General features: G+C 37.6%; 1 protein-coding gene across 1 annotated transcript in view; it reads left to right on the top strand.

The window, feature by feature from the left end:
• The first annotated feature begins 305 nt into the window (after positions 1 to 305).
• The window catches only part of LOC139128401 (receptor-interacting serine/threonine-protein kinase 4-like), a 50,811-nt gene continuing 24,502 nt past the window's right edge, over positions 306 to 26,614 (top strand). Inside the window, exons 1-2 of the mRNA XM_070694177.1 lie at positions 306 to 335; positions 4,585 to 4,683. Of these exons, the coding sequence (XP_070550278.1) occupies positions 306 to 335; positions 4,585 to 4,683 (129 nt within the window). The remainder of the gene's footprint in view (positions 336 to 4,584; positions 4,684 to 26,614) is intronic.

Below are 26,614 nucleotides of genomic sequence, written 5' to 3'. Positions count from 1 at the left end.
TATATATAAGAATATGCATTTATTATTGTGTTTCCATTTCAAATCATTATGTCACGGATGCTACAATAAAATGCAAACATTGTTTTTCAGATTATAAGCCAATCTAAATGTGAAATAACAACCACATTTTATTGTTTTGTTATCACATTTTGAATTTTAAAAAATCAAGGGGGTATGATATACATTTGTGTTAACCCTGTCTCCACCACTGTCACATATTATGAAGACGTAGAGTACGAACGTAAAGTTGGCGTCATCCTCATCCTCATCCTCATCCTCAGGTGACCTTTCTAGCTGACGCTAAAATGACGCTACTCAGCATCAGCTTCAGCGTCGTATCCAAAGATTGCGGAGGATACTCTACCCGATGATGGATAAATGATAAAATTCGCCAATAACTTAAGAAAATAACAACTCCATTCTTTCTCAACTTTCTTTTGAATCCTAAAACTGGTTCGCAGGTAATATTTTATTGTTAGAATATCTCATATGGACTAGTTTTTTGGAAATGTTCGTAATTTTCAGTCCATGGATCATCGGATGTGTTTGTTGGTATCATCTTAACTCTTGCGTTAAGATTTTCCAAAATTGGTACAAAAAAGGTATACATGGTCCGAAATGTGTAAAATTGCCACCATGAGAGGTGATATGAAAGCCCTAATTATTCAAAGGACATATAAAACAATTAACTTGTATAACTATGACTTGAGGCCTGAAAAGTCAATGTATTAAACATAAAACCTTTGAACTTTAAGGAAATTAAGGGCTACAACGTGAGAAACGGATATTGAGAGGAGAGGTAACTAAATATTATGAAATGCAAATCCCACTGTGTTTTAATTAACATTTACAGTGATATGAAACTTGGAGCACATTTTTAAAGTCGTTTTACAATATCATTCCATCAGATGCATTCGAGAATAATCAGATCTGACGCTGGTGGAGCTGACGCTGTAGCGTCATCCTCATCCTCATTTTCGTGTGACCTCTGAGGCTGAGGATGAGGATGAGTATGACGCCAACTTTACGCTCGTCAGAGAGTACAGATATATTATAGAACAGAGGTCAAAGGTTGGCAGACTACGTCTCTGATCTCCAGCCTCACCTAGGTGTGTGTGCGTCCCATCCTGACAGGTGTTAGAACAGCTGCAAGCCATTTGGATTTCTTGGGTGGTGTGTCAGATACATTGTAGCAAATTTTATTGTGGTACCACAGGTCAAAGTTTAACAACCTGTCCCTCTAGCCTGATCTTGGTGTCTAGTTTTATCTTGGTTTTTACACTTTAAGTAAGGTACAAGTAATGTTAACTTCTGTGTTTTTTGACGTATTGAAAGTTTATTTGGTATAGACATTTTCACGTACTCCAACTGATTTTTGCAGTAGTTGCTATAGCTTTCTTGTTCAATTTAAAGAAATTGTCAATGTTTTGACACAATTTTCACAATTTAAATGTTTGATAGAGAAAGGTTTTGGAGAAAAGAGAAAGAAAAAACCAGATTGTTGATTGCTTTTTATATTTCAAATTGACCTAACTTTCAAGTTTGATTTTGGTAGCGTCCGTGACAAGATTACATGTCATACTAAACAGAAAACATTAAGAAAGAAGTTCATTTAGATTACACTGAATGGTGTTAATATTGTTGCTATAGCATGGTAAATTCATGACAATAAAACTTTTAAGTACAGCATACCAGCGGAAGGACATAGAGAAGTTGAAAGTCCTATTAATAAAATATGATCAATATTGTTGTATTTCTCACTAAACTTGAGGTTGTGTTTATTCATGGAAAAATTAAGGAAATCATACCAAGTATAGCTTATTTTAATGCCAATATGCATCTTTTATATTGTAATAACATTAGAAAGCATTAACAAATCATTGTTTAAAATTTTATTATGACATTTGTGTTTCATGTACAACATTTCTGTAGCGTCCGTGACACTGCGTCGACCATATAAAACAATGTGCACTGTGGTAAAACTAATGAAGTTTGCTTCACCAAATTTTAGGAAGATATGCCCCATACCATAACCTTTCAACATATTATTTAACTGGACAGTTATCATGAACTTGAAATTTTGACCTAAGTGACACACTCTAGCGCACCCTGATTGTGACTGACCCGTGAGCAAAAAGCTTAAATCTTATGACACCAGTAAAATGAGGAAGCATTCTCTACCACTTAAAATTAGTTTGTTGAATATGCAATGCATAGCATCGAAGTTCAAAAATAAGAAGAATAGGTCTAGTCTAGATGCCTAAATTCCAATATTTTAGGTAAATGAAATTGCTGTGATTAAAACAATATTCACATATCAATACTTTTAATAGTCAGCTCCAATATCTAATCAAATTATGTGAGTTATAGTTGACATATAAGTATAAAGTTTGCTCACTTATTTTGGCTGAATAGAGCAAGAGTTGCTGAAAAATTGGTAGGAAGAAAACTGATTTATGCTGATTTGTCCTTGAAAAGCTATCAGGTTCCCACATTAAAGATATGTTGCAAGGTCAACAACTTGTAACATCCTACGATTATCATTTTGTAAACAACGTGGGGACTGCTATAGCCACTTGTATCATTGGCAAGGCACACACTGAGATCAAGTCTACAGTTTATTGACTGTTAACCATTAAAATGTTAACAAAATTCAGTCAAATCAAAAAAAATCTAAAATTTGCTATTTCTATCATTTATTTCAATTCAGAAAAATCATCATCTTCCCTGTGTGTGCGTGGAGGCACAAATAGCTTTCAAACGTTGGTCATTGAGACAGTTGCTTAATCTGATAAATTAAAGATAGTCATAGTAAAAATAGCTGAATGTTTGATTTGAAATAATTGTGCTCGAACAATTTGACTTTTGCCTAATTAGAGTATGATATCAGCTAGGCGACTGATGCCGTATGTTGTGGGTTCGAATCCGATTGAAAACTAGCCGCATTAACATTGTTGTTCTCATATGCAGTAACAGTGGGTTTATTGAGTAGGAGACTAAATAATTTGTCAAGTGACTTAGTTAACATTAAAACTTGAACAATTGCCTAAGGGGACATTTGGTTATAAACAAATATGTTTAAGCATGGCAAGTGTGTGTAAGTGGAGTTGGACGTATTCCCTAGTACGCTTAGATTTGTAAGTGAATGTTGACGGTTTTACCTTCAAATGCAGCGTTAACTGTATCATGTATCATGTACATCTAAACTCATCATTGTAAAACACTCAAATTTAGAGAAGGCAATGCTTTTAGGAGTGTTTTCTTGGAATTGTATATCAAAGCCTAAAATACTCTCAAAACAACTTTATTTTCTCCTAATTTTTATAATTTTCATTTCCATACAAACAGACAGACAGACTACTTAAAAGGCAAGACAATTAAAACACACTTTGTCACTATTTTTAAATATGAAAATAGAAAGCTGGCTAAACTATGAGGAGTGCTTTCCTAGAGTTCAACAAAAATGCCTAATAATATTTTCAAAACTGTAACATTGCCTACTTATATGGTGTTGTTTTTTTGATAATATCACCCTTTGAGCTACAATGTCAATTTCTGCCACCTTGATAAAATATAACCAATGAATTTTTGTTCAGATTTACAAAATTTTGATCCAAAACTGTAGCCAATAAAAAGTGAGGTCCGTTTGGTCTAATATTATCCTAAAATTACAGAAAAAATCACAAAAAGTGGTAAAATGTTGCACTAAAATTTTGGAGGGAAAAAATTACACCTGTCAAATGGTTAAAAAAAAGTAAAACATTCAAAGTACTTTTGTTTGGTTCTGATGATATCATTCAGAAAGCAAAGTCCAATCTAACATGGGTAATGAATAATATTGATGAAAAGAAAACAATTATAATTAATCATAGGCTGAACTTCATTTTTCCATCATTCAAATGATGACAGATTATGAACATTCTGTGTAGAACAGTAAACATACTGTCAGCTTCCCACCCACCACCAAGATAAAACATTGGTGAAATGGTTCAATCTGATAATTGTTTGTTCCAAAGTTAAATGTTTGATACTAGCAAAGTGCATAGCAATGCTAACTAAAGTAATCACCATATATGAAAGATAAAGTATCCTTGACTCTATTTTTTTGTACTATACCATACTGACAAAACGCTTATGAAGACACTACCTCAACAAAATACACTTGTTTGCCATCTTGATCCATCATAATGTGTTTTTTTTGCTATCTCTCTTGACTCATCAAGAAAATGTTTGTAGGCTATTTTTTGTGGGCAAAGGGCAATGAGTTGCTTTGTATCTTTGTTTACTTTTACAATTTTTTTTTAAAGATATAAATATTCTTGAATAGAAAATAATCACAATGCAACAGAATATCATTCAATGCACAGGGGATTGTGCCTACTCAAGTAACATTACATTTTATAAAGAGTTCAAAAAAGACTAGTTCCTATATAATCATGCTACATAATTTGATTTGTGAGAATTTTTGTCCATCAGGTCTACCAATTATAACAGTGATCTTTATTGTTGATGGCTTCTGAATTTATTACCATTGCTATTGATACAAATACCTGTACTTCAATGTTTTCATATTTCACTCTTCAGAATGAGGCCACTGCCCTGCACGTGGCTGCCCAGTTTGGCCACAAAGATGTTGTAGAGACTCTTATTGGTGCTAAGGCAAACATAGAAGCTCTTACAAAGGTAAGTGTAACTATCTCTTCAAGCAGAAAGAGATATATGGCACTTCCACTGTTTGCCTATTTGTATACATGCCAACCTTTAGGATGTATTTTTCAAATATGCTGCAACCAATTGAGATAACCTTACCCAAGGTCTCAAAAAGAGTATGATTTACAATATCCAAATAATTAAAGTTGAAGTACCACATGAACTATCGCAATTTTTGTCATTTTTCTGTTATTTGTTTTGGATAAAATATTGTCTCTCTCAGTCAATGGCTGTGCAGTGGCGATAACCGCACAATTTTCATTTCTATTGTCTTTGGAAAGAAACCACTGTATTTTAAGATAGGCAGTTATTTAGTCTGAATGGAAAATATCTTAAAATATCACTGGTTAAGCGTTTTGTATATGCTTTTATGTTAATCTGCATCTTAGTGTTAAATATATGCATGGACTCACAAGTTGTTGGTTGTATCAAAGCAATATCACTTTAGACTTCTATCACAAGATAGCGGTGTCTTATGTTCCTGGTCTTGATTCTCATTTTACCCCTTTGCCAAGGCATACAACTGTATGTCAGTTTTGTTTTGTGATCTAATATGGTCATCAGTAAGTCAAAAACCTCTTTAAATTTTCCGTCCAGAGCCACATGCTTTGAAATTCTAACTTGCAGTTGATCTTAAGAAGGGAAAATCTAGTACAGTTGGCTGCTGTGCATTTATTATGATAAAATGATAGATTCATGTATTCTTTTAGATCTTATCTTAATCTGTGATGAACTTTTAAAATTATCTTTACCATTGTTCACTAATAAACTTAGCATAATATTGACACCAACACAGCATATTGAGAGCTTCTAAAATTATAATATCAGTACTTGTACTCTCAGTAAAAAAATATTGCTATAAAAGAAAATATAAAGTATTGCAAAATGTGCCATATTTCAGAATGGTATCTACAAGTAACATCATTATGGAAACCAAAACGAAAAATTTCAATTATTTGGCTAGTGACATCTGAAAGATTTTCCACAAAAATTATGCCAGACATTAGTAGTGCAGTACATGAAACTATATTTTTGACAAAATGACAACAATATTATCAAAATAATGCTAGCCTATATATTAATTATTATATTATTATTTTGAACAGTATCTCTAGGGAACTAAAAGTTTCAAAGTATTCTCAGACTGGCAATTGATTCTATGGAAAGAACGTTTTTACCAAAAACGAAGAACAATTCGACAACATAAACAAATGCTAGCACTGTTGTGAGATCTTGCAAACTCAATGATCCAACAATAACACAACAAATATGGCTGCATCCCAGCAACATGATTGTTTACAAAAATGATTATCTTAAAAAAGAACCCTTTCAATGTTTTGTACATTTTACAACTAAATGAGGTTGTCTAGAAATATGCCATAGAGTTTGAAATGTGCAAATTGTGACTTTCTGGTACTTCACATGTAAACATTCAAAGGAAAATAGTGCCAGTGAACTAATGACAATATTTTAGCTAACCAATATTACACTGGGTGTAAAATAGATTTCAAAGTTCTTGTAAACCATAAAAGATAACTTTTAGCATGTTTGACATGAAGTATTGTAATAGAGCTTGATACAATACAGGCCATACTGTATGTCAGTGTGTATTAAAAGTAATAATATTGTCATAGCTGTGTGTTCATGTCAGGTTACCATATTGAAATATACAAATAAAAGAGTAGGTAAAGTAATAAGCTGTATTTTCTTAGAGTTTCTTTAAAATACCTCATTGCTAGTTAATGTTTGAATGATTTTCGGATAATTTCTGTAGAATCATTCAAAGAAAAAGAGTGCCAGTTAACTAATGTTAATATTCTAGTTGACCAATATTACACATGGATTTCAAAGTTCTTGTAGACCATAAACAATACTTTACACCAAACATGCTAAAAGTTATTGTAGAGATTGGTACAAAACAGGCCATACTGTATCTCATTGTGTATTAAAATTAATAATATTGTCATAGCTGTGTATACATGTCAGGTTACCATATTGAAATATACAAATAAACGAGTAGGCAAAGTAATAAGCCATATTTTCTTAGAGTTTCTTAAAAAAAATCATTGCTGGTTAATGTTTGAATGATTTTCATATAATTTCTGTAGATTCATTCAGAGAACCCAATCATTTGCAAAGCAATTGGCAAAGGCTTCCTAAGAAACAGAATTTGAACTAAAACAAAAAGTTATTCCCTAAAGATCACAGTTCTGCTCTACTCTACTCTGCTCACTATGTAAGTTTTCTTTTGGACTTTCTTACAATATTTCTTTTGAAGTTTATGTGACTGGTTTTATGAATAATTGTGTGCATGGTTCAGTGCATCTTCTATTACAATGCGCTGCAGCTCAGGCACCACATATTACAAATTGCTACAAAATTATAATAGAGTTGGCCAAAGGAAACAAAATTAGCATTAGTCTTAGAGTCAATATCTAGTTATATAGTGAACGTATAAAACATGTACACACAGAGATAGAAATGTAAGTGTACCTAATTTTATGATTCATTGAGCTCCTTTTGCATTGATACAATGTACTGACAATTCTAACACATTTGTTCTACATGTAACTGCAATCTCATGTGGACTGTTGCAATAGTTGTCGTCTTTAGCCCATTATATGCTGTTCATCAGTAATTCATGGTGCTTGAGCTTTACCATAAAGCTTGTAAATTTAAACACTGCATTTAAGCATACATGCAAATATATAGTTGTGTATCTTCTAATATAGAACATTGCAAAAGACGCAAAAGCAACATGGAAAATGATGCGTTACATAACAGGTTGATCAGTAATGAATGAAATATCGTTTTGAGGGTGTCACTAGTAGAATGCAAATAGTCCTTTGATAAATAAAATTATTTTTTTTCAAATTTGATCGCTGTGATACTTTGTGCATTACAATTTGGTAATGTTCTACCATTTGTAATATACAAATATGAGATTGACTAGTAAGATTTGGTACCAGATATGAACTGAAAATGCTCACGTGTTTCATTATATATTGCATTTATGTGCAAGTTTGAACCTTTGCTATAGCTTTGCTACATTTAAAGAGTTATGATCAACACAATGAATTTCACCACAGATCAATTCTAAAGGTCATTAAGTATTCAAATATGTAATTAGCTGAAATAAAAATAACTAATTTCTTTGAGTACTGTCATTGTATCACAATATAGCATGTGTAATTACCTTTGGTCAAGTCCTTCAAGCTCTGTATGCCAAACCGTGAAAGCTTGTTAGCTATTTATGCAAATTATGAATTAGCTGACATGAAAATGCAAAATGACTTTCAATACTGTTATAACCTGGTATAATGATCAATGTACACAGCATGTTTCGCCAAATTTTATCAAGTAAATGCCAGTATATATCCCTAATTTTGAAGGTTCATTAAATATGCATATTGGGAATTGGCTGAAAAAAATGTCAAATGACTTTCAATAATCTTGTATCATAGTATCTCTAATGTACATAGCAAGTTTTGCCAACTTTGGTCAAGTCAAAACAGATAAATATCGCTAATAAATGCGGGATATCGGACCGCAGGCGGGCGAAGATTGCATTATAAGCGCGCCAACCCAAACTCACTGCATGGACATCACATTTACGAAATCGAAGTCCAAAGTCAACTACGTCATTGTTAGAATAAGAGAGGTTTTCCATCACACGGGAGCATACCACCACAAATTTTGCACAGATGGCGTTGCACTGGCATTGAAAAAGGGTTCATGGGAGCATGGGAACGCGGGCAGTTTCCCTCGCTATGGGTAGGAAATGCATTGAGCACAGACACACTTCCGGGTTCGCAAAAAAACGAGGATCCCATTTACGGGGCGCTCAAATATAACTATTTGCTGTGATACATAGCAGAGGCGTATATGTTTGTGATGCTGAGAATAACATCAGTAAATAAATGACGGGTTTAAAAGTTGACGTTTTTTTGCGATGAAACAGACTTCTGAAGGTAGCTCGCTTGGGGAACACGTCATCCCGGCCGCTGTCCGCTTTGACCCCAGTAATTCACACTGGTTTTGGTCGGCCCCAGGTACCCAAGTCACTTCGACCCCGTCACACTTTGCCTACACACTACGGGTTTTTTGGCAGCCAATTTGTTTCACGCGTAGTCGTCCTAATGAATTATTCATGAGCCCACTACGGCAGCGACACGCTGTCTCATGGACGTTGACGCCCGTCAGAAATATATAACGCTATTGCCGCCGTTTCACGCTAGCATTGTCCTAAAGATTCTCTAAATATATAGTATACATATACATGAAAACGTATATGTAAGTATTTTACTTACATATAAAATAAATTACGAAAATTCTGCCAAAATTATGCTGACACAGACAAGCGGTTATGTCCGAATCGCGTACAGCACCACTGCTAAGGGACGATTCAGAATTTACTTCCAGGGGGGGTGGAGGATTTTCTATTTTTCTGGGTGATTTTTTTCCATGGCCCCCCCCCCTAGTAATTATAGAAAAAATCTATGGCCCCCCCTCATCTTTGCTGTTTTTTTTCCATGGCCCCCCCCTAATATATACATGCATGCTCATACACTATAGACATATCCAGTCTAAAAGTTGCAGGAACTGTAGTGGACATTTAATCGATGATATAACAAATCATTTCAGGGTATGTGACTATAAAAAGAATGATTTGCAGGGACTGCAAGTTGCACACTTTTGGAAAGGGTAGCAATAAACATATCTGGTTGTAAATTTCTGAAGAAAAGTTAATTACTAAATATGAATACTTTTTTCGTTATGTCTCACTGATACATATGATGCACACAAAGACAAGCAAAGATGTCAGTTAGAAATGGTGAACAGAAAATCAGAGGAGCAGATAATTGGCAAAGTGATATATATCTTGAAGTTTAATGATACATCATTTGCAGATATCCAGATATTTCTGGAAAGTGAGATGTACATGCACAAGTTCAGCATACATTTTCATTTGATGATGCTGAATATTTGCAGACTCACGGTGAAAGTTTTAAAATTAGGAATTAAAATTGGTGAAAGCCAACTTGTTTTTACTTTTCTCTTTTTTTCTAATTTAGTTGTCATAAAACCAAGTAGCTGCCACTGAAAGCAACAATGCTGAGGAATATTTTAGAACATTTCTTGAACAAAACACCTTATCAAAAACATGAATTCACATGTTATTCTGCTCATTCCATTAACAATCCAATGTTCATATTAAAATGCAGATAACCCTGTGTAAGTCAAAGTTCACATTTTGTCAGCAGTATTTTTCAAAATTGACAGAGCATTCATATTTTCAAATTTTTTTAACAAACTTTAATTTTAAAATAGTCATGATGCGCATGTTTTCAGATGACACGAAACAATACATGCTAATTTGTTTTTTTGCCTTTTCTGCCAGCCGCCACTGAGAAATATTTAATTATACATATCAGAATGAATGGGACACAAAAGTATTAGCATCTATACACAATGTGTAAGCCTATCCACATTTCTCCTAGCCTCATACACACTGAGATCACTTCTTGGACTACAGCAAATTTCTTGTGTACACAATATTTCAACAATCCGACACCATAGCATTGATGCAGTGCCACATGATCTTCTGGATGCACATACAGGATTATTGGAATATCAACCCTTTTGTAAATTTTTCACCATATATTTTTGACAGTAATACATAATATTTTTAAGGAAAGGGAACAAGTTTCATCTGCTTTGGGCAACGAAAGGATATTTGTTTTTATGAATGACCATGACAAAGACAATTTACATGTTAGACAGATGGTATGTTTTGACCATCTCAGTTGCTGATGGCTTTGATTTGAAGTGTTGAATTTGTAGAACTTCTTCAACTGTAGAAAATTTTTCAATACACAGAACACCATTGTAAAAACATGGTTGAAACTTCTGACACCATAATATTAATGTATGCTACTTTCTGAATGCTCACAGTTTTTTTCAAAGCTATATTTCTCATCAAAGATGACAAGGAAACCCCCTCATACCATATATTTTCAAAAGTAGAGAATCTAAAGTTTAGTATGGTAGCAGTAGTGTACTCAAAGGATGAAGTGGGTGTATATTTAGGGTAAAAAACCTCAATTTTGGTATTAATGATAAAAATTAAGTCATAAACTAGACAGTTTTCTGAAATGTAATATTTCACTTGAAAGGAGAGTATATGTAGTAAAAAACAGCTATTTTATTTGGCATTATCCATCCTCATTTAAAATTGTAGGGGTTTTAAAGACTGACACTCTAATAATTGATTCAAATCATGATCAGCAAAATTAAAATGCCTCTTATTAAAAATGTAAGAGCTTTATTGCCGAACAAAACCAATTGATAGTTGTTTTGTTACATAGCATTTAAAAAACATAATGTGAAAATTTCAGTAAATTTGACCCAGCCGGAGTGGAGTTAAATTCTTTGGAAATTTTCAAATTGGGAGGAAAAAGAAGCCAAGAAATCGGGTGATTTGCAACATTTGCATAAATTAACACTTCTTTATCACACAACTTTCAACTGCTTTACAAGCTACAATGTAAACCCAACCTTAAAAAGACATTTGCTGTAATTTTTAGCATTTGTTCAATGTTCATCTCTGTGTATCAGCATTTGTTTGTTATTCTATCACTACATAGACACCAAATGCTGTATTTAGCAACATACCAATGTGAACATAAATGACCATTGTTATTGTTGACAAATGAATTCTAGTCTGGACTTGATCCAAGATCTCTTTTCGTCAAAAACAACCCTGACTGTTCACTGTATGGTTTGTGTCGACATGCTATTAAAATACTGGACATTTCGTGACGGTTCAGGGAGGAGAACAAGATAGTACAGTAGATGCATAAAACAAACCACTGTGAATATTACCGAATTTAGCAGCTAAAGGAGTCAAACTAAACATGTTGAGTTTATCTGTCACCCAGGTAGCGTCTATGGTTCTCTTTTGTAGAGATCAGAAATTCTGGGCAAATATTGAATTGATGTTTTTTTTCCTTGGCCCCCCTAAAAGATTGCGGTATTTTTGTCTGGCCCCCCCCCTAAATTTTCTTGGGAAAAATGGGTGGCCCCCCTGAAAATCCTCCACCCCCCCCCCCCTGGAAGTAAATTCTGAACCGTCCCTAATTAAGCCCTGAAACCAATTCGTACAAGAAAAGTAAGGCGTAATTTTAAAATCGAAAACGATACGATTTTTGTTACGATGAACATCCGAAGGACTGTGTCTTTTCTTTCATTTGGTGCGAAAAATGAAAAAATTGAACCGGCGAGTTTTAGGTATTGCAAGTGTGGATGAATGATACGAAAAATTCCCATAGTAAACAATGGTTTTTGCGCCGTCGTCGGTACCTTGTGGATCGCTTGCTTCAATTTTGTTAGTGTTTCATTCATAAATACAAAATTCACACCTGAGACCTTGAGATGCCGTACTACAATCGTATCGTTTTCGATTTTTAAATATATGCTTAAATTCTTGTGATTTTACACTTGAACCGCCGTCTGTAGTTCGACAAAAAACACATTGCCCGCGCCCCATAGGAAAAAATGGTATCTACTACCTGCAAATTCATGGCCGCTATCGTGCCGATCACTTGCTTCAATATATTTATTTCATCAGCTACGAATGTAAAAATCTAAATCCGTAATCTTTAGATGTCGTTCTACAATCGTATCGTTTTCGATTTTTAAATATTGGCTCAAATTATTGTATTTTTACATTTTTACCGCCTTCAATTTTTCGGCAACACACATACTCGCGCCCCATAGAAAACAATGGGCGCTGATGATCTACCAGCTTCGCCGCTATCGTGCCGATCGCTTGTTTCAAAATATTTATTTCACCCGCTTTGAATGTAAAAATCTAAATCTATAATCTTGAGATACTGTACTACAAGGACAAGGGTGTTATTTTCGATGTTTGGATATTCCGTTAGTTTCGTGTAAATTTACATTTTACTCTCGTGATTTGGCGACGTACGCGTATACGTTACTCCCTCCCTCCCGCACCCAGTATTATCGGCTGTAATTTCTTCGCCGCTACCGTGCCGATCGCTTGCCTCAAGATACTTATTTCTTCAGCTATGAATGTAAAAATCTAAATCTATAATCTTAAGATACTGTCCTACAAGGGTATTATTTTCGATGTTTTGCTGTTGCGTTGGTTTTATTTAAATTTACATTTTACTGTCGTGATTCGGCGACGTAATTTATTACTCCCAAGCCCAGACAAAATATTTACCGGCTGTGATTATTCACCGGTCCCGAATCAATCGCTCGCTTGGAGATTATTATTCCTTCAGCTATTGACTTTAAAAAAATACACAAATAATCTTGATGTTGTGCACTTCAATTGTATGGTTTAAGATTTTTGAAGTTTTGCTTTAATTTTAAAAGTTTACATTGTTACAGACGCAAGTAATTCAGCGCCTTACATGCAGAATACCCTATAGATAACAACGGCGTTTTCACCGGCTGCAATGCTTTACCGACCCCATTTACATCGCTCGCCCATTTATGCTTATTGCTGCCACTATGTAAATAAAAAATTACACATATTATCTGGAGATAATATGCTGCCATTGTGTGGTTTTCGATTTTTGAATGCATACATAATTTGTTCATTTTTTGCATTTGTATTGCTGGTGTTCGGCGACATCAACATGCGTTGCGCGATGTTGTAAACATTGGCTGTATAATCAGTCTGCAGGTGTATTTCAATAATCCGACATATCTTGGGAAGTATCCCATTGCCAACAGTAACACGTATTGTCGGGATTATCGTACGGAAAAAAGACTGCAAAAGTAAGACTTATGAATCTTCATCAGAATTGAACACATCATGATTGTCACGAGTATCAACCGTGAATGCACGTTGAGCTCGGCAGTTACACAAGCATGGTACGCTACATGCATAGCCCTACGAGTATGGCGACAGTGTCCCCTGTTCTGCTATCAATCCTGCTGCCATCTATCCTGACATTTCTTATTTGCATATATAAATATGCGTGCATGGGCAACGTGTTTCTATTGATATGCAAATGAGATGATAGATAGCAGCTATACCTGCCATCTATTTTCCCCTGCTATCTATCATTCCAGGCGTACCGTCAATGCTCCGTATGTGGTACTCAGTTTTATTCATTATTGGCAAAGAGTCGCTCATGTTATTCATTGCAAAAGATGCTGATGTAAGTGAAATATATCTTTGCAAGGAAACTGTGACAACTATGGCAAGGTTGTCGGCCGATTCATCAAGTTGTTCGCTGTACTCCATGGCTGATCTGTAATAGCCTAGGACACGGTCCCTCCTTGTGGAGTGACCGTGGATCACAGGCGCTTCAATTAGTTTGCAGTGACGGGTATATCAATCACGGGATCGATAGATTGAGCCGAAAATCGATCTGTTTAGCAGACTACCCGGCTAAGGAGCGCCTATGCCGTGGGTAGACTACCAGTCATCGATGTAGCCCTAAATTAGTGCTGTGTTGTGCTGTGCATTGTTCAATTTGCCACAGAAAACAAATCTTTTAGGAAACGTTCGATTTTGTTTTTGTATCTCATGTATACTTTTGTCAAATGTTGTCTTCTTGGGGTTGCAATCAAGACAAACAATCAATGAAACTATATACACTATACTGATTACAGTTTCGGAAAAAAACCCAAAGGATATCTGTGCCAGGTACCCTGCAATGAATTGAGCTTGATCCTGGGTACTACAGTGCATTGAGTTTACACTAAATAATTAATCTCCTTACCACATAATATCAAATATAAATCTTTTCTTCGTTCATACCAAGTCAGAGTTTACAATTTAATGGCCGTATATCTTCCCATTGGTAAACTTATTTTATACAAAAGCTTATAATGCACATGGAAAGGAATTTTTTATAAACGACCAAAACCATGACTCAATTCAATTTTATTAAACCTTGTGAATTTTTCATTCCAAAGCACAGAGCTATGAACATCAAGGTTGCATGTCATTGATAATTCACAATAATTTTTTTAACAACTCAAACTATTGAAAGTAACGCTAACCCCCTGCCTTTGTTACTTTAGTGTATTTTGATAATACTGTGCTTTATTCCTTTTTACCTCGCGTGCGCATGCGCGCAGCGAGGTTATGTCGCAGCGATGTCTGTCTGTCTGTGTGTCTGTGTGTCTGTGTGTCTGTCGGTCTGTCTGTTGGTCCATTTTCTCAAAAACGGCTGAACGTATTTCAGTCAAATTTGGTAGACATCTTCAGAATTCAAATGGCTAGAACTGAAAAGGTTTGGTGGGCGTGGCTTGGATATTAATGAAGTTATGAAAGTTTTAATTTTTCTGTTACGCCGCGTATGACAAGTGAAAACAATCGACTGTTTGAGGGCGCTGTGAAATGTGCTTGTCCAGGTTGGCTACAGCTGGATAGCTCTGGTTTCAACCACGGTCCCTCCGTGTTTCAACCTCGTATTGAACATTAAAAATATGATATTTTATTACTCATTCAACTCACTATTCAAGATAAAATATCGTTTAGCAAATTAGCTTCATCCTTGGTAATTGATTGTTTCCCTCGCTGCTCGATCGCCAGAAATGAGTACATACGTTCTTAGCCCTGCGTACGATGCTGTGTGTTCCGCTACAGCTATTAATAGCCCCGCTCACCACAGCCCTGCAAAGACCCGTACGTAGAGTTGGTGACTTCAAATCCATTTTTGGACTTGACGTAAAAAGCCAAATTACTGCCGAAATTCAGCGTTCTTTGGCCCAAGTCGTATCCCTGCCTACCTCAGCTACTCGATCGCTTCCAAAAATGCCAGTCTTTTATTCTTTTTTCGTAAATAACCGTCGATGTCGGCAACTCTCTCGCTAGCCCTGCGTACGTACGCAGTGTACGCTGTGCATTCCCTGTGTGCGTTCCTAACACACAGCGTACACTGCGTACGTAATACGTTCTCTACCTAGCCTCATGGCATGGAAGTGCTGATGAATAATAACTTTGGGTCAAAGGTATTGAAGTGTCCAATCAGGTTCGTGCACAGAGTCCAAGGCCATGACCTACTTCATGTACTGCTGCACTAAAACATTTTACACAAAGTGATTTCTGAATTCAGTCACTCGGCCGCGCTGATCGCTAATCTTGAGTTTGACTGTTGATGTCGTCGTGTCGACGTTTGACTTTAAGAATCGTGTGGGTTACTCTGGACATAGCGAACCAAAAGCTAGATTATCGAAGGTTAGCGTCATAATATTTGATCAATGCATTTTTCTCTGAGAATGAGATGTAGAGTGACACTTTTCAATCTTGTGTGTGTGTCAGCGAATTTATATTCCGGCATGGTTCCGCTGAGATCAGCATAATATTATGGCGACGTATTGACAGTCTGTGTCTTTTAAGTTGCTTTTCAAGATTGTATTAGCTACAGAACCAACAATGACAAATTTTTCATGAGATTTCCATGTTGGCATTGATGTTAAATCAGGAGCAGTAGGCTAGCTCCTGCCATGCTCCTGCGTACAATAGGTCTGCATTTCCCGGCGGTACGGTGGTAGGCCGACGGCTTGTACCACACTGTCCACAGGACAGCACGTGGTAGAGGCCGTGTGCACAACCTGTACGCAGAGCTTCGAATACACTGGACAGAGTTCGTGTTTCCGTATAAATTAGGCATTGAACTTGACAATATAGGCAATAACCAGAATCATCGACCATCGCCTGACAAGTGCACCATAGTCAGCTGTACATGAGTTGCGTGGCGTGGTGAGCAGGTTCCCATGGGTATTTATTTTTTGAAACGCGTACTTCAAAGGTCACGAACTCATTTTGCTGCTACACCGCGCGGCACAGATGATTGTATCGTTTTTGGGCGCATTGAGATACTGTGAAGTAGGTCAACTCGTTCTACATGGCAATTATATGTGAAATATGCAGAATTTATACGCAAACGCGACCTCTGCCAGTTAAGAGCCTGCTCAGCCATTTGCACTTGCATCGACAGATATTGTTGGATCATAATTTTTCAAATGGTTTCTTTTCTTTTTTTTCATTGCGTAATACAGTGGGGATAATGTCAAATTTAGATAGATTGGATTAATTTCGGGAATAAAAACAATGTAATGTCATAAAAGCCAATACCCCAAGAAGTACTTTACAAAATGTGCACGCGAGGCAATTCAGTTCATATCTGGTTGTATCATAAGTTATACTCTGAGGTAACGAACAATGTCATCTAAACCACACGTCTATATATATATCTCTAGCCTTAAATTTAAAATCTCACATGCAATTGGAAGGATAGTTAGCAGGCGGAAAAGCTGGTAGACTAGCTGCTATCTATCCTCCCCTGCCATCTATCTGTCCATTAATGCCACCCATTCTATCATTGCCACCTATTCTACCATTACCATATATCTCCCTACAATTTACTCAATTTTGTAATGGAAGGATAGATGGCAGGTGGAAGCTGGCAGTCTAGCTGCCATATATCCCCCTGCCACCTATTCTACCATTGCAACTACCGTAATTCTACCATTGCTACATATCACCCTACAGTTTACTCATATAAGACTGCAATGGAAGGATAGATGGCAGGCGGAATAGCTGGCAGAGTAGCTGCCATCTATCCTCCCCTGCCACCTATTCTACCATTGCCACCTATGCTACCATTGCGACATATCTCCCTACAATTTACTCATATAAGACTGCAATGGAAGGATAGAGGGCAGGCAGAACAGCTGGCAGACTAGCTGCCATCTATCCTCCCCTGCCACCTATTCTACCATTGCCACATATTCTTCCATTGCTACATATCTCCCTACAGTTTACTCATATAAGACTGCAATGGAAGGATAGAGGGCAGGCAGAACAGCTGGCAGACTAGCTGCCATCTATCCTCCCCTGCCACCTATTCTACCATTGCCACCTATTCTACCATTGCTACATATCTCCCTACAGTTAACTCATATAAGACTGCAATGGAAGGATAGATGGCAGGCAGAATAGCTGGCAGAGTAGCTGCCATCTATCCTCCCCTGCCACTAATTCTACCATTGCCACCTATTCTACCATTGCTGTAAATCTCCCTACAATTTACTCAGTTAAGATTGCAATGGAAGGATAGATGGCAGGCGGAACAGCTGGCAGAGTAGCTGCCACCTATCCTCCCTGCCTGCCACTAATTCTACCATTGCCACCTATTCTACCATTGCTGTAAATCTCCCTACAATTTACTCAGTTAAGATTGCAATGGAAGGATAGATGGCAGGCAGAACAGCTGGCAGACTAGCTGCCACCTATCCTCCCCTGCCACTAATTCTACCATTGCCACCTATTCTACCATTGCTGTAAATCTCCCTACAATTTACTCAGTAAAGATTGCAATGGAAGGATAGATGGCAGGCAGACTAGCTGCCATCTATCCTCCCCTGCCACTAATTCTACCATTGCACCTATTACTACCATTGCTGTAAATCTCCCTACAATTTACTCAGTTAAGATTGCAATGGAAGGATAGATGGCAGGCAGAACAGCTGGCAGACTAGCTGCCACCTATCCTCCCCTGCCACTAATTCTACCATTGCCACCTATTCTACCATTGCTGTAAATCTCCCTACAATTTACTCAGTAAAGATTGCAATGGAAGGATAGATGGCAGGCAGACTAGCTGCCATCTATCCTCCCCTGCCACTAATTCTACCATTGCCACCTATTCTACCATTGCTGTAAATCTCCCTACAATTTACTCAGTTAAGATTGCAATGGAAGGATAGATGGCAGGCAGAACAGCTGGCAGACTAGCTGCCATCTATCCTCCCCTGCCACTAATTCTACCATTGCCACCTATTCTACCATTGCTGTAAATCTCCCTACAATTTACTCAGTTAAGATTGCAATGGAAGGATAGATGGCAGGCAGAACAGCTGGCAGACTAGCTGCCATCTATCCTCCCCTGCCACTAACTTCTACCATTGCCACCTATGCTACCATTAATTGCTACCATTGCTACATATCTCCCTACAGTTTACTCATATAAGACTGTAATGGAAGGATAGATGGCAGGCGGAATAGCTGGCAGAAAGCTGCCATTTATCCTCCCCTGCCACCTATTCTACCATTGCCACCTATGCTACCATTAATTGCTACCTATTCTACCATTGCCACATATCTCTCTACAGTTTACTCATATAAGACTGCAATGGAAGGATAGATGGCAGGCAGAAAAGCAGGCAGAAAGCTGCCATCTATCTTCCCCTGCCACCTATTCTACCATTGCCACCTATGCTACCATTGCTACATATCTCCCTACAGTTTACTCATATAAGACTGCAATGGAAGGATAGATGGCAGGCGGAATAGCTGGCAGAAAGCTGCCATCTATCCTCCCCTGCCACCTATTCTACCATTGCAACATATTCTGCCATTGCTATATCTCCCTACAGTTTACCCATATAAGACTGCAATGGAAGGATAGATGGCAGGCAGAAAAGCTGGCAGACTAGCTGCCATCTATCCTCCCCTGCCACCTATTCTACCATTGCCACCTATTCTACCATTGCCACCTATTCTACCATTGCTGTAAATCTCCCTACAATTTACTCAGTTAAGATTGCAATGGAAGGATAGATGGCAGGCAGAACAGCTGGCAGACTAGCTGCCATCTATCCTCCCCTGCCACTAATTCTACCATTGCCACCTATTCTACCATTGCTGTAAATCTCCCTACAATTTACTCAGTTAAGATTGCAATGGAAGGATAGATGGCAGGCAGAACAGCTGGCAGACTAGCTGCCATCTATCCTCCCCTGCCACAACCATTGCCACATATTCTGCCATTGCTACATATCTCCCTACAGTTTACTCATATAAGACTGCAATGGAAGGATAGATGGCAGGCGGAAAAGCTGGCAGAGTAGCTGCCATCTATCCTCCCCTGCCACCTATTCTACCATTGCCACCTATTCTACCATTGCTATATATCTCCCTACAATTTACTCAGTTAAGATTGCAATGGAAGGATAGATGGCAGGCAGAACAGCTGGCAGACTAGCTGCCATCTATCCTCCCCTGCCACTAATTCTACCATTGCCACCTATTCTACCATTGCTATATATCTCCCTACAATTTACTCAGTTAAGATTGCAATGGAAGGATAGATGGCAGGCAGAACAGCTGGCAGACTAGCTGCCATCTATCCTCCCCTGCCACTAATTCTACCATTGCCACCTATTCTACCATTGCTATATATCTCCCTACAATTTACTCAGTTAAGATTGCAATGGAAGGATAGATGGCAGGCAGAACAGCTGGCAGACTAGCTGCCATCTATCCTCCCCTGCCACCTATTCTACCATTGCCACCTATTCTACCATTGCCACCTATTCTACCATTGCTACATATCTCCCTACAATTTACTCAGTTAAGATTGCAATGGAAGGATAGATGGCAGGCAGAACAGCTGGCAGACTAGCTGCCATCTATCCTCCCCTGCCACCTATTCTACCATTGCCACCTATTCTACCATTGCTACCTATTCTACCATTGCTACATATCTCCCTACAGTTAACTCATATAAGACTGCAATGGAAGGATAGATGGCAGGCAGAAAAGCAGGCAGAAAGCTGCCATCTATCCTCCCCTGCCACCTATTCTACCATTGCTACCTATTCTACCATTGCCACATATCTCTCTACAGTTTACTCATATAAGACTGCAATGGAAGGATAGATGGCAGGCAGAAAAGCAGGCAGAAAGCTGCCATCTATCTTCCCCTGCCACCTATTCTACCATTGCCACCTATTCTACCATTGCTACATATCTCCCTACAGTTTACTCATATAAGACTGCAATGGAAGGATAGATGGCAGGCGGAATAGCTGGCAGAGTAGCTGCCATCTATCCTCCCCTGCCACCTATTCTACCATTGCCACCTATTCTACCATTGCTACATATCTCCCTACAGTTAGTTCTGGTACCATGGTCTTCACTTTCACAAAGCGCTGACATTTGTCACATTTCTCAATCTGAAATACAAACAGAGACAGATAGTACCCTATTGCATCAGTAGATCAGTCTACCTGTATGATAGCTAACCACCAGTGGTCAGTGTCCTGTAATCACAGTTATTTTTCACCTCTGGAAGAATAAAATTTGTCTTGCATTCCATAGTAATAGTACATTAGGTGGCATTACAGTTACCCGACGACATATTGTTAAACCGTTAAACTTTTTAAGCCTTTTTGACCAGCAGTTAAGAAGTAGTAGATTTTTTACCAAAATTGGCCCTGTTTTGCTAATTTGTATATTTTCAACAACGTCATGAAAATGAAAATATCCCAGCCAGCTGAATTCCACAACACATCGACATATCATATATCAAGTCTGTAAGTACTGTAGTTTTAAAATAATTGAGTTCACAGACATTCTAATAGACATTCATACATACATACATACATACATACATGCATAAATACAAACACTTGTATACATACATACATACATACATACATACATACATACATACATACATACATACATACATACATACATACATACATACATACATACAGAACAGATCCATCCCAATAGCTTCTATAGACAATAGTCTATAACAGCTAAAAAGCACTCTAATCTGTGTCTGTCCAAGAATTCTTGGAAATCATGAATGATTTCTTATTGCTAACCAAACAAGTTCTGTTCCATTGCCACAGTCAAAAAAGTGTTGCTAATTTGAAATTGACGGATTTCTTTTCTGAATATAATACAAAAAGCAGCTGTTTATCGAGCCAGAGTGATGGGAAATGACATTCACCATAGTTAGTGGAATGAGTTTTTACATATTTACTCAATTAATTAACTGAATCAATGTATTTTGATAGTTTCTTTTTGCTGATTATGTGACACTAAAAAGAATGAATGTAAAAAAAATTCACAATAAAAGAAGTTACTTTTTTGATAGTTTTCCCCATAAACGTAAATGTTCAGGGCATGGTTTTGTTGATAATGTGAATGAATTTCATTAGTTCTCAGGACAGATCTGAGTTTCCAGGAGTACTTTTAAATTTCAAGCATTTCCAGGAGCGGTCCAGCAGTTTTCTAGATTCTCTCTATTGACAAATTTGTTGACACACACAGACAGACATTAATCAACCACAAAATCTACGCATGAGCGCTTTGTTGTTGACAGTGAGGCTAAAAAGAATACATAAATAACTCACCCAACTTCTAACATCTGATGACAAATTCCTCCAATAGTACCGGGCATTGATCTTCTTAATAGTTTTCTTCTGGCCTAGGTGGGCTCCAATGGCTGAATCGTGCGCCTCCCGAAATACTTCTTTCCTTTCTTCCTCTGTAAGCAGTACACGACGCCTCTCCTTTCGGCTGGGACCAACATACCAAAGGCAATCATCAACTGTAACGTAATGAAAAATATGCATCATGCAAGTTGACTCAATAACCTGATAGCACAGTCATAAAAGAGGCTGTGTAATATACTGTACACTTTCTTATATTACACTCCATAACTTATAATATTTTTAGCTACTTTTATTCTGTATATAAGTATGTTGTAAGGGCATTTTATGTCCGGCATGTTCAAATCTCAAATCAATAGTAAAACATTTTACACAATATTGTTTTGTTTCCAGGTCTTAATTCAAACAGCTGTGACTTTCGTTTTCCTGTCAAGGAAGAAGCGAAATGTGCACATACGCTGATATGAGGGAATGTTTGCATCAGAAGTTTTTTCAACTTGAAATTTATTCTAGGTTACCTTACATCCATTGTCTCACAAACTTCACCTGATCAATTTTCCAGATACAAGAAGTTAATTGTAATGTAAAAATGCGCTAACTTAGCAATAAATTACATCTTGTGAAAGAAATTTGCTCTTACAGGAAGCTTAGAATCTGCTAGAATCCTGACAAGTATGTATTTATCAATTTGGTACATAACCTTGCAATGTTCAGTCTATCTCAATTTCTGACAAACTGGGTGACAATTAACCATCTATCTATGAAACCAGAGAGGTAGACCACATACCGTACAGGCCTAATTTGTATAGGAAGATAGTGCTGATGGACAATAGCATACTGCTTTTTTTAACTAATGCACTCATATTAGTTTGCAAAATGTCCATGTTACAAGGTGAACAAGGAGTGATATCTTACCTCCTTCATACACGAATGATTTTGTGTAATCTTTGAATGTCTTCCTGTGAGTGGTGGTCTGAATGCTGTCTGGATACTGTCCTGTGGAGAAAAAGAACTTAACATCATTAGTGTTGAACAACTGCTTCATATTTACTATGGTGTACAAAAACTTACTAGCAATGACAAACAATTGCAATTTGGTTAATACTATGTACTTGCTGAAAATTACAAATGAAAAGGTATGATCAATCAATAACTATTTTCTCCAAACTAGACTAAATAAAAAGAAAGAAGCTTGTGGACCAAAAGTTCAGATCAAAAACAAAATGATAATGTTTAGTGCTGAGATTAGAGCACAATTTGATCTACAATTAATAAGTTGAGTCAAATATACTTTAGCTCTGAAGCTGAAGAGAATGTGTTACCAGTGCAACAACAAACAATTAAACGGTAAGCAACCAAATAACTTCAATATACGTCTAAAAACAGTAAAACAGTGATCTATGGACTTGAGTTAACTTAGTAACTAAAGTTGTAAAGAAAAACTAAAGTTCGAAAACGCTTTGTTTGAGATGCTGGCTTGTTCAAGTTGTTGTATCGTATTCTGATGATGACCAAGACGCTGTGTAGTATCGCTTCTGGTGTCGAATTCAGAATGAGTAAATTGCAGTTCATACTATGATTTTAGAGGCACTCATATCACGTGTTCACTTATAATAACCCAATGACATTGCTCGCCACTCACATTTTGACAGCTACAGTCCATTGCGATTCGTCAAATATGTGGTAAAACGCATCGCATCGTTCCCGTCTTGCCACACTCCCATCATTAAACTTGTTGATCGCATTTTGACAAACCTACCCCACGTGCCGAAAGATCAGAAAAGGAAAAACAATGAATGAATAGACACGATGTGACTGTATCAATCGTTTGAGCAAAGGCCTAATGGAACTGAACTCTTTGAATGCCGCGGAGTATGTTGAGCTGCAGGTGTCACAAAAACGCCGACTTCACACTTTTCATAAAAGGGTAAAAGAGCTGCTTGTTTATCAGCATTTGTGTTAACGTGCGGCAAAATCACAGTCAAACGCAAACGATCTACCGCACATCTTGTTCTTCGCATTGATTTCTGCACGATCACAGTATCCGTAGAATCAGTCCTTAAAAATCTCAAAAATGATAAATCACGATGATTACCAACAGATGCTTACATCATGGAGGTAGGTCTCTGCTACCTCCATGCATATATTATTTAGTCGCAGGATCGACGATGCGTTGTCTCGTCGATCGGTCAATTGGATGTACAGATGACATGCAGATGGTAAACATGTACTTACGAATTTTGTAAAAGATCTCTAGATCTCTTAGAGTTGATCGGTAACTGGTGACCAGCCAAATATCGGTGAGCGCAAAAAAGTCAGCTTGCATACACTGGATACTGGATAGATTGAAATGCACGCTGCGTCTGTGAAAAGTGTATGGTTTCATTCACAGTTGCATCACATCCCGGTTCACATCACATCATCTGTTTGAGTAAAACGACTTATCTTGGCGTCTTCGCGATGTTGAAGCACCTAATTTCATTGATCATTATCACAAATGATCTGTGAAATGGTGATAAAACACCGTTTTCACGTACATTCAGTGCAGCATGATACTCGTCGCAACGGAATGATAGATTGAATGGGGTCCTTCATTTGCATAACAATTGCCCCAACACGCACATTTATGTATGCAAATGAGCAATGTCAGGATAGATGGCAGCAGGATTGATAGCAGGACACCGGCTTTGGCTACCATTACAACTTCGCCGATGCTAACTTGTACCCTTATTAAAGCCTGTTAATCAGATGCGAAAAGCGCCACCTGTATGCATTTCGCGGCGAAGTGTAAATGAAGTTAGTTTGCTCACAGTATTAGATAATGAGGGGTATAGACGATGAATTTTCTGGCCAGCATTGTGGCAATGTGGACCATGAAATGCTCACCCTCAATCCCTCAACACGATACGGACTATGGCTGACCCTTAGCTCCATAGGTTGACCCATGGAGCTAGAAAGGACGTCTCTTGCTTGAAGGAGGGACTGTCACCGATACCGGATTTGGGCCGTGCAATGCAAGAGTACATTGGCACTTGACCATGTGTACCCAGACGTGTATAGATCATCAGCGGCTTATACAGCGGTACAACGTATCGGTGTAAGCATGGAGCCAGATCTATTTCTAGCTCCATGGTGTCAGCTCCATAGTGTAAGACTTCGACTTTATTTTTTGACGGACTGCACTAGCGATGATCCGCATCGAACAGTACGACAGAAGAAAATTACACGGCAAATTTCCATAGACTTTTTCCTTTGAAATCACATTACACCTGCACTTATCGTGAAGGCACACTTCCAAGCCGTAAAACATTAAGTTTTCATATCAGTGACGTGTGCATGTGCGCAATTTTATTGTTGCTAAAGAGTGTCAATCGACCTTGTTCTGCTGTGAAAACACTTCTCCGAGCTATAGACCCTCGAGGGTTTATGTCCGAGCATAGCATCAATAACTTGCAATGTAGTAAAGTAACATCTCTGGAAGATTTTATTTTCTGCCATTTTGATCCTGCATACCCTCTGCTTTTCACGTGGGTGGATAGATAGGTTCTTTGTGTGATAGCATGGACGTATGGTGACAGCGACTGTGTATGAAGATACAGACAGAGAAAATACATGTAGAGGAACAAAGAGACGAAGAGAAACAGGAAGAAAGGAAGCAATCATTGTTCGCCTCGTTCGTTCAGTGAAATTTAAAATCGACGGAGGCTACGCTACAACAACAGGACAAAAATACCAACATTAATGTGGAAATGGCAATTCAAACTTCATGGTCACTGTTTTGGCCATTAAATGATATGATTTTAAAGTGACATATATCCCTTTAAAAAATTCAGCGATGGACTCAAAACTGTATAGCTGAGTTATTTTGAAGACATGTCTGCAGTAAAATAGGATGGGGATTACAATATTTGCGTTAGTTGCCTTCCAACGACAACTCGCAGTGAGAGACATCCTTGTTTTTGTGAAAATTGTCTTCCTTCAGTGACAGTCACTCTCACTGTAGTTTTAGTTTAGGGGGACCTTTCAAAAATAATGTGTACAGCCGGTAAATGGCAGTTTGTGAGCTATGTTCAAAAAGGAGCACAGTCCTCTCTTCAAGTGTTTATGCGGCTTATGCTGGCATAAATATGATTATCTAACTTGAATAGAAAAGGCTAACAACGTAAAAGAGAGTTCTGTAAAAAGCATGCGAATCACTACCAGAGGAATAATTTCGACACCTTTTCATGCTCCATGAATCCATCATGAATGTCCATCAAATGTTGTTTCAACAAATTTTGCAATGTTTTGATGCATTATTCAGACAAAACATGATCTAACCTTTCGCCAAGGGCATTTGGCGAGAGATAAGCAGCATGGACCACGTGATCCACTACCGTCCGCAGATATGATTCAAAATTATGTTGAAGCCACCGTTAGTAAATACCGCAGTCATAAGCGTTCGTCTTACACTTTACACCCTTTGGTGCAGCAAATACTGAGTCCGAATCACTACAAATTCAAGTAAATCAAAGTCTGACTCAAAAACCTTTATCTTCGACTGAAACTTAACATCATTCCGTTCGAGGCCCGCGGCCCCCTTATTATCACCAGCATAAAAAATCGGCGTCATCAAAGGGCTTTCAATTTTGTACTTTTATATTTTTGATTCGGATGT

The sequence above is a fragment of the Ptychodera flava genome, unplaced genomic scaffold (genome assembly GCF_041260155.1).
Source record: "Ptychodera flava strain L36383 unplaced genomic scaffold, AS_Pfla_20210202 Scaffold_52__1_contigs__length_894533_pilon, whole genome shotgun sequence".
Lineage (NCBI taxonomy): Eukaryota > Metazoa > Hemichordata > Enteropneusta > Ptychoderidae > Ptychodera > Ptychodera flava.
This window is presented reverse-complemented; position numbering and strand designations above follow the sequence as displayed.